This window comes from Brassica napus, chromosome A7, assembly GCF_020379485.1.
Source record: "Brassica napus cultivar Da-Ae chromosome A7, Da-Ae, whole genome shotgun sequence".
In the NCBI taxonomy this organism is placed as follows: domain Eukaryota; kingdom Viridiplantae; phylum Streptophyta; class Magnoliopsida; order Brassicales; family Brassicaceae; genus Brassica; species Brassica napus.
This window is the reverse complement of record NC_063440.1, coordinates 22,561,919-22,575,142: the sequence shown is the minus strand read 5'-3', so window position 1 is coordinate 22,575,142 and position 13,224 is coordinate 22,561,919. Positions and strand designations below refer to the sequence as shown.

The 13,224-nt window shown below is 34.6% G+C and overlaps 4 protein-coding genes across 4 annotated transcripts; 3 read left to right on the top strand and 1 right to left on the bottom strand.

Moving 5' to 3' along the window:
- Positions 1-1,057: 1,057 nt before the first annotated feature.
- Positions 1,058-3,260, top strand: LOC106353877 (probable fructokinase-6, chloroplastic). The gene is made up of 6 exons (XM_013793697.3): positions 1,058-1,381; positions 1,540-1,742; positions 1,815-2,027; positions 2,104-2,439; positions 2,574-2,690; positions 2,945-3,260. The coding sequence occupies exons 1-6, from the start codon at positions 1,216-1,218 to the stop codon at positions 3,077-3,079; spliced, it is 1,170 nt and encodes a 389-aa protein (XP_013649151.2). The 5' UTR covers positions 1,058-1,215; the 3' UTR covers positions 3,080-3,260.
- LOC106353878 (probable serine/threonine-protein kinase PBL7) lies at positions 2,936-6,159 on the bottom strand. Its single transcript, XM_022689093.2, has 6 exons — positions 5,223-6,159; positions 4,844-5,101; positions 4,562-4,743; positions 4,402-4,481; positions 4,159-4,306; positions 2,936-3,731 (listed from the first exon to the last, which is right to left on the bottom strand). The coding sequence occupies exons 1-6, from the start codon at positions 5,611-5,613 to the stop codon at positions 3,366-3,368; spliced, it is 1,425 nt and encodes a 474-aa protein (XP_022544814.2). The 5' UTR covers positions 5,614-6,159; the 3' UTR covers positions 2,936-3,365.
- A 1,888-nt stretch (positions 6,160-8,047) lies between these two features.
- On the top strand, positions 8,048-9,274 carry LOC106353876 (calmodulin-1). The gene is made up of 2 exons (XM_013793696.3): positions 8,048-8,302; positions 8,737-9,274. The coding sequence occupies exons 1-2, from the start codon at positions 8,227-8,229 to the stop codon at positions 9,108-9,110; spliced, it is 450 nt and encodes a 149-aa protein (XP_013649150.1). The 5' UTR covers positions 8,048-8,226; the 3' UTR covers positions 9,111-9,274.
- Positions 9,275-10,450: 1,176 nt separating this feature from the next.
- Positions 10,451-11,357, top strand: LOC106357116 (calcium-binding protein CML24). The gene has a single exon (XM_013796798.3). The coding sequence runs from the start codon at positions 10,679-10,681 to the stop codon at positions 11,138-11,140; it is 462 nt and encodes a 153-aa protein (XP_013652252.1). The 5' UTR covers positions 10,451-10,678; the 3' UTR covers positions 11,141-11,357.
- The last annotated feature ends 1,867 nt before the right edge of the window (positions 11,358-13,224 follow it).

The window sequence follows — 13,224 nt, the reverse complement described above, 5'->3', positions numbered from 1 at the left end:
TCACCAAATCTTTTTTTATGATGAAAAAATCACAATAGCAAAGTATTTTGAGAACTATTCAAAATTTTCTGCAAATATGAAAAATTCCTTACGAATTTTAAAATCTCCAACCCTAAATATAAACTAACTCATTTTAAATTAAACTGTCAATAATCCCTTAGAGTACAATTAAGATAGTGATTTATGGTATTAAACTAGCCAAATTCGAGAAACTGATCAAATTATGTCGAAACAAATAAATTGTCAGTAGCTTTGTAAGCTTTTTTCTTTGGTTAAAAATATTTTCATAAGATAAACAATTACCAAAACTATTTGGTAGGGAACCAAATCTTGATGAAATCTCACTATGTTGGCAAGATTACTTTTTGGGTTCAAAACAATGGTTATAATCTAGCAAAAAAAAACAATGGTTGTAAAAAAAAAGTTGTAAAGATCACATAAACAAAATTTCTAAATAGAGAAAACACTACCAAATCAGTCAAACAGGAGATCAAATTAGGAAAATAAATATCAAATTAAGAAAAAAAAAATTTCATAATTATTGCAATTTTTTTTCATAATTTAGTTCTTTATACTCTGAGCTTCTAATCTTAGGATTAAGATGGTTGTAGTCATGGCTGAGTTATAGTGGATGAGGTTAGAATCAACAATTTGTTTCTCAGATGGGTGCAGGAAGAAAGCGAATTCTATACATGACCGCTGATTACGGTTACTCGATGAAATCTTTGACGGGCTAGAGAATTGCGGTGGAAAAAAAAAGAAAAAATCGTAGTTTGGAGAATTATGGCGAAAAAATAGGGAGAGAATAAAAAGAATGATAATTGCTGTGGAGAAGAAAAGAAGTGTTTAGCTCAAATTTTGATTTTTAGATCTGTTTAGTTAAAATATTTTTTTTGGTAAATCACATCAAAATACCTCACACCAGGGTATGTAAAAGTGTAAATAGAGAAAATAAAAGTACGTCAAGACATATTTTTTTCAATTTTTGTCGTCGGCAATTAATTTTAAAAAGCTGTTTAGCTAAATAACTCTCTCTTACTAAACACAAGACTGAAAATTAACTAACAGAGACAAAAAAACATTAACTCCTCGTTCCAAATTTAGAACGTCAATCATTGCCTTCGGTTCCTCCGCTCCCTCTCAGATTCCTCTTAAACGCATTAAAAAAAAAACAAGAACGCGTCTCCAAAACGCATCTTCCGAATCTCTCCGACAATGGCTCTCCAAGCCACTACTTCTACGTTCTCCTTCTCCGCTCCTACTTTCCGATCAACTCCTCCTCACGCATTAACCTCAAAGTGTCGTCTCTCCATCAAAGCTTCTTCTTCTTCAGGACTCTCTTCTCCTCCCCTCCTCTCTCTTTCACGATCTAATCTCAAAGGTTAACCTTTTCTTCACTTTATAAATTTTTTCGCGTTTCGGTTTCTTTTCCTGGAAATGATTTTAAAAAATAATCACTAGAATTGTCCCTAAAGAAAATCTTCTGGATCTAACTTATAATGTTACTGAACAAAGTTTAAATCTTTAATGTTTAAAAAGGAAGAGCCTTTGCTAGTGATGGCTCAACGCAAGAATCTCCCTCTGTGGTCTGTTTCGGAGAAATGCTTATCGACTTCGTACCAACCACAAGTGGGCTTTCTCTGGCCCAAGCACCAGCTTTCAAAAAGGCTCCAGGTGGCGCCCCTGCTAATGTCGCCGTTGGTATCGCTCGTCTCGGTGGCTCTTCAGCTTTCATTGGCAAGGTGAGGTGGCACGACCAAACTGCGTTTCCTGTTTTGATTTTTTCTTGAACTATATGTTGTTTGTGCTAACAGGTTGGTGAAGATGAGTTTGGTTACATGCTTGCAAACATCCTCAAGGACAACAACGTGAACAATGAAGGCATGCGTTTCGATCCTGGAGCCAGAACTGCTCTAGCTTTCGTCACTCTGACAAATGAAGGCGAACGTGAGTTCATGTTCTATCGCAACCCCAGCGCCGACATGTTGTTAGAAGAGTCTGAGCTTGATTTGGATTTGATTAAAAAGGTTAACTAACTATAAACATTTTTTTAGTTGTTGCTTTTTATGAAAATCAATCATTTTGAGTCTTGTGTGTGGCCAGGCGAAGATATTCCATTACGGTTCGATAAGTCTGATCACGGAGCCGTGCAAGTCAGCTCACATAGCAGCAGCGAAGGCGGCTAAGGAAGCTGGTGTGATTCTTTCGTATGACCCTAACCTTAGGCTCCCCTTGTGGCCTTCTGCTGACAACGCTAGGGATGAAATCCTCAGTGTTTGGGATACTGCTGATATTATTAAGATCAGCGAAGAGGAGATTGAGTTTCTAACGAAAGGAGAAGATCCTTATGATGATTCTGTCGTCAGGAAGTTGTTCCATCCTAAGCTGAAACTACTCCTTGTTACTGAAGGTCCTGAAGGTTGTCGGTACTACACAAAGGTTGTTAAGAGTCCCTCTCCCCTCTCCCTCTCCTTCTTTTGGTTTTGATATCCAAACTAAACTACGTAGCCTTAGTCTTGACTACTCAAGGTTAATGGTGTTTTTTTTTTTTTAAAATGTTTTTCAATTTACAGGATTTTAGCGGGAGAGTGCATGGGTTGAAGGTGGAAGTAGTGGACACGACAGGTGCTGGAGATGCGTTTGTTGCTGGAATACTATCTCAACTAGCATGTGATCTCTCATTGCTTCAGGTAAACTTTGACACTTGTCATTTGGGGTTTTTATGAGCGTTTGATAAGCTAAGACGAAGTTTAAGCTATAGTAATCAGCATGTGTTTCAAAAAAAAAAGCTATAGTAATCAGCCTAGGAGTGGATGTAGTAGTGTTGAGTTGGTTTGAGAGCAATTAGTGAGGGCTATAGCCTAGAGTTATTAGAATAGCAGTTTCAAAGCTTTGTTCTTAGTCAGAGTCATCACATTTGTTATGCTCTCATTGTTTGACTCAGGACGAAGAAAGACTGAGAGAAGCTCTAATGTTTGCGAATGCGTGTGGTGCCTTAACGGTGAAGGAGAGAGGTGCAATACCGGCACTTCCTACTAAAGAAGCTGTGCTTGAGGCCCTACTCAAAGCCGTCGTCTAAATAAAAAACAAAAATGAGAAAGATTCAGATTTTTGTTCATCAAATCTGTATTGGTTGTTTCTTGTAACATAGCTGTATGTTATTAGTGTATTCTCAAATTGTTACTATGCTAGCAGCTAACTAAACTAGCCTGTTTTGTCAAGTCAAGAGGTATTTAAAAGAAAAAAACTATTTCTTTGCATTTTCCTAAATTATATTTATAAAGAAGTAATTAAGTTTAAAACATTTACAGTGACACAAAAAAATCTCTTTTTTTTAGTTCTTGCGAGTATCTATTTTACCTTCCCTACAAAAGAACATTATCATTATCATCATCATCTTCAAACTCTGTTACTCCGAGCATGGCAAGAGCAAGATGACTCTTCATCTCAGATTTTGTCCGTTGCAACTGTGGATAACAGTCCATTAAACTCGAAAGATTTGACTTTGTCCTGCTTGAAAACGTCCTTAGCTCTACTCTCCTGCTTTCACCTCCTTTCAAAATCGAAACAATCTCTTTCATTCCAGGTCTACGTGACTCCTCATCGGTCACACATACTCTTGCTGCTTGGATCATACGCTCCATTGCAACCGAGTTCTTTCTAGTACATGTCAGCCTTGGATCTAGCAACTCCTCTATAGCCTCCATCCCTCTACGTAACAACGGTTTCGCCTGCCAAAAAAACGGTTATTACACAAGTTTAACTACACTTGAACGTTCATGTATTTGACAGGTACTTTGGTCGTAGACCCGGTTCCAGTGACTACTTGGACGAAACTAATATTACATGATGGGGTTTCGAACCCCATGATATTAAAAAAAAAAAAAAAAAAAAAAATATATATATATATATATATATATAGATTCTGTTGAACCATGAACAGTTGAACCATAATTTGTAGTTCAACCAAGCTTGACCGAAACCTGAATTTAGCAGGCTAATGTCACAAATTAAATGGCATTTGGTTGGAAATTAGGATTTAATTTACCAGATTTAGAAATAAGTTAGTGGGGAAGCTTGTGGAATTTAAGTTGCTACAAGTCAATAGGTTTGGTTTACTAGTAGTTATCAAAAAATAAAAGATAACAAGACACTTACCCAAACTACCAAATTTTCTTCACCAGATGGTCTTCTTACTTCAATTGGCTTTCGACCCGTTATTAGCTCAAGTAACACAACTCCAAACGCGTACACATCTGTCTTGTCTGATATCTTGCCGTGTTGAAAATACTCTGGAGCTAGATAACTACAACAAGTTTCCCAAAATGTTTGCATTACTTTTTATTTCCATATATAGTAGTAATGACTTTATTGGATCTTAAAGGTTTTCAAGCTAGATACCCGAATGTTCCTTTCACGGTCTTACACAGGAAAGGAACCGATGGTGCAGCTGTCCATGTCGCCAACCCAAAATCACACAACTGAAAGAACCAAAATATAGAAATTGTGGTTAAACAGAACACTGATCAAGGACTGCTAGGAGTGGTTTAAGTCTCTTTACCTTTGGCTTTTTGTTTGAGGAAAGAAGAATGTTGGAGGGTTTGATGTCTCTGTGCACAACGCATTGCTCAGTGCCGTTATGTAAATACGCTATGGCATCTGCAATGCCTAAGGCGATCTTGTACCTTGTTGACCAAGGCAAACAAAAGGGAACCTTAACACCTCTCTTCTTCTTTTTCTTATCTAAATTAGGAAATGGAGCAAAAAAACCCATCAAATCTCTAACACAACTTGCAATCTAGTGATTGTGGAAAGAGAGAAGATCAGCTTGAAGGGTAGGTACCGTGTAAATAGTGTTCGAGGCTGCCACCAGAGACATACTTGTACACCAAGAAAAGCCCTTGTTCAGGATCGATACAAAACCCTAGAAGAGGCACAATGTTAGGGCACTGAAGAGAGCTTGCAATCATCAACTCTCTGCAAAATGACTTTGGAGATTCTGTATCTTCTTTGTCAAGTCTTTTGATAGCCAAGGCTTTTCGCCAAATCCCCATTCTGCCCCTATATACATAGCTACAAGCTCCTCTTCCCAACACTCTCCCTAACCAAAATTACAACAGAGAATCACAAAACTCATCAACTTTTTTTTTTTTTTTTTTGTTCAAAACTCATCAACTTTCAAGTAGGTGTGTTGTCATATGTTTAGGGGTTTAGGCTTTTACCTTTTGAGAAATTGCGAGTGGCGGTGACAATTTCACTGTAGCTAAACCGGATCAAGGTATTGGTCACTGGAGAAATGCTCTTCTCAAGTGAAAGAGCCGTCGACCAATTCATCTCAACCGTCGGTTTATCTGTCTCCTTAACCTCGTTAACCAGAAGAACCGTCGCTGATCCTTCAGACACTTGAAAAGACGATGATGGTTGCTCCCTTCTCATCTTTTCCAGCTCCACCTGTGAGCAAAGACTAAACCTAAATGACGACTGTCCTGAATATGGGTCTGACTCAATAAACGTTGGTCTTGTTTCCTCCAAAAGCCAAGCTTTGTTATGCTCATGAGAGCTCTCTCTGGTTCGACCAGAGAGGAAACATGCAAAACCCAAATCAAGAATCATTTCTTTTCTTTTTTTTTCTTTGTCAAAATGGGTTTTGATTACTGAAGAGATCTGAAGATAACAAATCAAATTACCCAGAAAACAAGAACAAAAGAAAAAGGAGGCAGAAAGAAAATGACAAGTTTTCTCTTTTGATTTTTCAAAAATGAAAAGTTGATTCTTTAAAGCTTTTGCTTAAAAGCACTCTTTGCATTAATAAAATGAAAGAAAAGTTTCAAGAAGAAGAAAGATGAATTAAATCGTCAGTGTATTGTTTGATGTTGATGTGATGTTGGAGCAAAGAAAAAGAGTGGAGGGGGAAGATAATTGTGAATATATTAATTATTTTGAATAATTGTTAGGCTTACAGTTGGAAGACGATAATTGGGTATTAATTAATTGTTTGAATAATTGTTAGAGCAATGAGTTCTTGTTAATACAGAAAGATTAGTTGGTAAAGCGGTTGTTAAATGCTAAAAGAGGGACAAGACCAGAGCCCACGACCACGAGATGATGAGGGTCATAATCAATTTTGGAAAACTAGACTAATTAGTTCTGACTCTTTTTTTTTTCTTTCTCAAATACACATTTGCAAAGAGTTACAATCAAACCAAATGTCTACAATGTTTTTGATATGTTCATCATCTTATATTTTTGTGTTTTCTTTTCTCTTCTTGGTGGGATCAGCATTTTAAAGTTACTATAATAAATCAAAATGTTTTTGAAACACCTCGATCAAAAAATTTCAAAAAATCCATTGAAAATTCTAAAGTAAAATCTTACAAGACTTTACTAAATAATTTAATGCTAAATACTGGAAGCCTATATAGTACAATAATAATAAAATACATCCAAGTTCATAACACTCAATTCTCATTGGTTTCAATGATCTCTTGCTCGAGTCCAAACAATTGATCTTCACTTGCAACACAAAAACGGCATGAATTACAATTACTTAGTGATAGCGCGTTCAGTAGTCACTACCATTCACATGCAACACAGTATAACGAACAGCTTTGACAAGCTATAAGATTCATTTTAACCATCTCTTAATCTGTTTTCATTTTCATATTTAGTAATTTTTCATCCACACAGCTATTTTCGAATACTTAGTTATTTCTAAACATTTCTAACATTCTAACCCCAAGATCACTTATGATCCAGAGATCATATGGCATGAAGCCAACATACGGCTTAAAACCACTTGACCGAAGGTCAGTCATGGACTCATGGTCATCAACAAAGCTCGACCGGAAGGTCCCTCATCTTCCTTATGGTCTTCGATCGAGCAAGCTCGACCTGACTGTCCCTCATGGTCCTCGACCAAGATCGACCAAAGGTTTCTCATGGTCCCCGACCAAGCTATTGTTTATCCAGATAAATAACTTACCTACCATCTTCTAGCATCATATCATCATACACAAAAAAAACAGTCAAAAGTATTGGCTCCAAGTTTAGTTAGATTGTCGAACCAACTATGTGTGGATAAGAGTTCAGTTTTATGTGAATAACCAAATTTCTTTGACAGTAAAGATTCAGATAATGTGTATTGGAAGCTATTTTAATTGGAATTTTTCCATGATGACTTCCAAAAGTTTTATACTAACTGCAGCAGCTTGAAGCATGGATTCAAGATTTTCTCTCAAACTCCAGATATGGAGACTAAGAGCTTACAAATTTTACATTTGGCTACATAGTCTCTTACTCTCTTCATCTCGCTAACCAGCAAATTGACACAACAATCTTGATGAAGGACAACCATCTGGCGAGAGTAGCCAACTTAATTATGAGGCACAACTAATGCAAATCAAAGATATGGAGAAGACACAATTGCAAATTTGCAACCAGTGGAAGTACACGCTACTGAGTAAGGGACAAATAAGAAGATTCAGGATACAATCAAGCAACAATTTAACTCGGAGAGACTTCTGATGTCAAAGGATTGGTGGTTCCTTCATGCCACCACAAAAACCATGTAGATTTTGCATTGGGATTGCTAAGGATTAGGGAGTCTACTATAGCAAGTCTAAACCTTAAAGATATCATGAATATTTTTAACTCGAACTTAAAATTACAGTATAAAACTTAATTAAAATATTAGTGTTTTTAAAAGTTATCACTTAAAGATTTTACAGTATTTACCGATAACTTTTTTAGAAAAATGGTAAACAAATATAAAATAATGAAAAATGTTAAATATAATGGTTATATAGACGAAAATTTGAAATTTCAAACTTTGCATTCTGTTTTTGATTGGTTATTATTAAAATGGATATTTTATCATAATAATGGAATCCAATCAAAATTTAATACTAAATTGTACGTCTTAACTATTACGATTATATTAAATACATTTCATGTAAAATAAAAGACTACACGTATATAGTTTTTTTTTGTCAACAGAAAAAGACTATATATACTGAAAAGTTACAGTGAAGATGAACAAGGTCCACATAATACTAGTGTACAATTTCATAGCTTTTAAAATTATTACTTTCCTTTTTAACTTTTTCTCCTTGTCATCGTATATTTGTTTTTGTCGGTTTGCTGAGATATTTGTTTCACAGCTTCGGAGAAAAGAAAAAAAGAGCATTTCGTCGTCTCTGAAGCGAGAACCCAAAATCGATCGAAGAAATGGCGGATCAGCTAACGGACGAACAGATCTCCGAGTTCAAGGAAGCTTTCAGCCTCTTCGACAAGGACGGCGATGGTTCGTCTCTTCTCATCCTCCTCTCTCTCGCTGTTACGATCGATGCTTTAATCGTCCTCAGATTCATATCTTATATACTCTGATTCGTGTGATTTGGTGATATCGCCTCTAGTTTTGCTGTGTTTGATCTCTGATTCGTGTGGTTTCCCTTCATTGCTTATTTGACCGAGAGCCTCTGTGATTGAATCGATTGATTTAAGTCTCGTTTGTGCTAGATTTGGTTGATTATGTTTACTTGTTTATTGCTTCATGTTTTATCTTTCTTGATTGTTCTATCAATGATGTTTCTTTAGAAGCTGCGTTGTGTTGAATGCGGATCCTTGGCTTAGTGAATATATTATCTCTCTTTGGTTTCACAAGACTTAGTTTTCATTTATGTTTCATATGTATATCAATCTGACTATTTCGTACTTGCTTGTATTATTTGGGAACAGGTTGCATCACCACCAAGGAGCTGGGGACAGTGATGCGGTCCCTAGGACAGAACCCAACAGAAGCTGAGCTCCAGGACATGATCAACGAGGTGGACGCGGACGGCAACGGCACCATTGACTTCCCTGAGTTCCTAAACCTCATGGCTAAAAAGATGAAAGACACGGACTCGGAGGAAGAGCTCAAAGAAGCTTTCAGGGTGTTCGACAAAGACCAGAACGGATTCATATCCGCTGCAGAGCTCCGCCATGTCATGACGAATCTAGGCGAGAAGCTTACTGATGAAGAAGTTGAGGAGATGGTCCGTGAAGCTGATGTTGATGGAGATGGTCAGATTAACTACGAGGAGTTTGTCAAGATTATGATGGCTAAGTGATTTATATATATATGGTAAGCTAAGAAAAAAACTAAGAAAAGTGGTGGTGATATTAACCTTTTATTATCTAGAAAAAAAATCGATCTGTTGTTGATTGAGCTTAGTAGTTTGCAAGGTTTTAACAGACATTATTGGTTGACGAATATCTTTTTATTTTGTGGGTTTTTTTCTTTGTTGGCATGTTTTTTTTGATATTGGTAGCTTTCGTGTATTGCCAAAAAAAACTTTCTGCGGGAAGAGGGCCCAATTACACGAACTACGACATATACCTAATTCACAATGCCACAAACTGATTTGCTGATTTTGCGATGTCACATAATAACTAACATTCATTAAGCGTCAAATGAAAGCATTTTCTTAGGAAGCTGGGGCTTGAGAGAAGGGTGGAGTAAATTGATAGTGTGGTGTATATATTGGATAATGTCAAACTCAAACATATAGGTTTGTTGATAAAAGATCGCCTTGAAATCCTCCAAGCAATAAACTAATTATCTCATGTGTTTCGTATGATAATTTGTTCTTATGTAGATAATAAGATTCAGCGGACTTGAGATTATGGGGTTTCTCAGGATTGATGTGACATCTCATTTACAAAGTTTCGTATTTGTGAATGTTAAAACTAAAAATAATATTGAATATTTTATTTCTTTACATATGAATATCTTACGTTAAAAATTCAAATACTATAATAAAATCCGGTATTTTATTCATTAATTTTAACTAAAATTTGCCATTATATCTCATCAAATATTATTTGATAGATTTTTATAATTTAATAAGTTGATATATTAATTTTTTTTACAAAATTTTAATGTAAGGGGAAATTTTTTAAATGAAATATTTTCAAATCAATAATCCAGTACTTATGTAATAAAGAGTCTAATAATGATTTTTATATACTAATTTTAAATCCGATGTAAAAAAAAATATACTAATTTTAAATCAAAAGATATCACATTGACATAAAAATCTAATATATTATTATCTTACGATTATTTACTATATCTGAATTATAAATGATGAATTATCAAGAGTTTAATAGGAAAATGCTCTTAGAATCGAAACAGAATTATGTATACTAGAATTTAAACTAAAAAGATATTATATTGGCAATAAATCATAATCAAAATCATTTAAATGATATAAAATACCAAAAATTTCGCAGAATCTAAACAAATCTTGTATATTAACTAAAATATATTCAACTTAACATAAAAGATCTGATATATCACTATCTTTATCTAAGATATATTTACTATAATCAGAACCTTAAAGATTTAAAAATAGAATGTGCTATCAAGAGAAAATGTCATAGAATCTAAAGAGAATCCTGTATATAGAAATTTAAGTTAAAAAATATCCTGTTGACATAAAATCACAACCGAAACAGGAAATCTTACTAATATAGTATAGTTAAAGTCATATTAAAAAATCAGAATTAATACTCTGTACTCTATCCCACGCAATCTTTAACGCGATTTCAAAACCGCGTTATCATTCGTCACTCCCCTATATATAACAAACTACCTTCTTCTCCTCTCTCTCAGTTTTTCTCTCTCTCTGTTGCAATGTCGAAGAGCGGAAGATATTGCTTAGGATCGATGGAAGACATCCGAGCAGTATTCCAGCGCTTCGACAAAAACGGAGACGGAAAAATCTCCATCGACGAGCTCAAAGACGTGATCGGAGCTCTCAGTCCCACGGCGTCGCCGGAAGAAACGACGTTGATGATGAAGGAGTTCGATCTCGACGGTAACGGATACATCGACATGGACGAGTTCGTCGCTCTGTTCCAAATCGAAGACGGTGGCGATATTCGAGATCTGAAGGAAGCGTTTGATCTGTACGATTTGGATGGTAACGGACGGATCTCTGTGAACGAGCTTCACTCGGTGATGAAGAATCTCGGCGAGAAGTGTTCCCTTGAGGATTGCAAGAGGATCATTAGCAAAGTTGATGCTGACGGTGACGGTTGTGTTAACTTTGAAGAGTTTAAGAAGATGATGATGAACGGCAGAGCTACTGCTTGACTTAACGGCGAGGAATCGTTTCCTTTTTTTTTTGTATATATTCAATTTTTAGTTTTAGGTTTTATCGATTAAACTGGATTAATCTTTGTTTTTCCTTTGGTTTTTTAATCTTATGGATTAATTAGGGATTTTAATTTCTTAATTGTAAGGTTTAATCGATTTTTTTATTTTAATAATTATTCATTAGTTTGGTTTAATTATAAAGATGGTTTGATCATGTGCATCTTGTGTTGTGTGGATCGGTTAAAGATACAGTTATACTTCACGATCCCATGTGATCCTGTTAACTGTTTCTCCGGTATCTCGCTGGCGCATTAATAACACGTTACTCACGATACGATCTTTTATTTTATTAATTAAAAATACAAAAAAAATCATCAATAATAAATTGTTATTATAAAATAAATATAAATTTGTTTTTAATTATTATTTTATAAAATATATAGCCCATAGAATAAAGGGTGATTGTAATGAGTTGTAGATTTTTTGCCAAGATAAAAACTAAAATCAAATTAAACATATAAAATACCATCACTCAATTAATCACCACATATAAAAGCTCTGTTTTTTAAACTAAAGACGGTGGAACATATGGTGAAACCACAATGCATGATAATTGTTATAGAGAAGAAACAAAGTAGACTCTATATAAATAGTACATAATATATGTTCTATTCTATTTACATTTAGATTAATATATTTGAACATCATATAAAAATCATATAGAATCTATTGTGATTTGATAGTTACATTGTATAAAAACTCTATAAATCTTAACTCTCATCTCCCTTCAATACTAAATCCTAAATCATAATTAATAAACCATAAACCTAATTATAAAATACAATATACTTATAATATTTTAAATAAAATTAAAATTTGAAATACTTATAATAAAAATTGAATAGAACATTTCAAATGGTATACTACATTTTAATTTAAATAGAATGTTTTATTCGAAAATAGATTTTGTTTATTTGTGGACAATTAAAAGTTGCTTCCAAAAATCAGATGTTTCAATAGAATATTAGACAAGATGAAACAAAATTATAAGTTACGCATGTGAACACTCTTCCATCATACACTATTATGCAAATGAAAATATAAATAAAATGGAATAGACGAAATAGTATAGTACATATTGATTTAATTATCAGATGGTCTAAAAATACTACACTATGTATATGTTAAATTAGCAAGGGAAATTACACGTCATGTACTAGACTTTTACCCTAATTAACCAAATACCCTAAATCCCACAATGTGATACCTTTCTCCATAGACACAAACTAATCACATCATAGGTATTTTCATTTTTTTGGGTTTTAAACCAATTCACCCAATTAGCAAATAGGATAAAAATCAATTTTACAGTTGCTATATTAAGATGTGATGGTGGTTATGAAGAATCGGTGGGTAGATTGGAAATATGTAGCGGAGGTTACAAAGTTAGTGATGGTCGTGGTGGCTATGATGATGGTGGACGTGTGATGGATTTGTTCATGAAGGAGTTGATGGTGATTACGGAAGAGTTGATGGTTGTTACAGCGGAAGAGGTGGTGGTTTAATTGACGGTAGGGAAACATGTGGTGGTGGTGATTACAGCAGTGACAATGGTTACCGGAGTGGCGACGATTACCGGATCGGCGAGCAATTGGTGGTTGTGGTTTTCGAAGAAACCGTGATCATGGATATAGGCACTATGGTGGTGGCCATGGTGATGATATGGTGGTGAAAGATGAAGTGATATATATGGGTACGGAGGAAGCAATAGTGGTTAGGAGAAGTAGTTACCGGGAAAAAAAACAAAAAATGAAAGAGATAAATAGTGAGGGCAATAGATTCATAATTATAATTTGTATGAATGCTAGTGCAATTTCTTTTTTTAATTTTCTAGAGATATTTCTGCTTGAATGGTTAACAAGTTTTAGACTAAATTTTTGTTGTCTAGAGTATTTACAGTTACAATCAATCACCTATATAGTGTTGGGTAGAACATTTTATGGATATATCATCTATTTTTTGTATATTTATTTGAATTTTTTTTATTAGAAAATATTTTACATTTTAACCGTAATTCATAT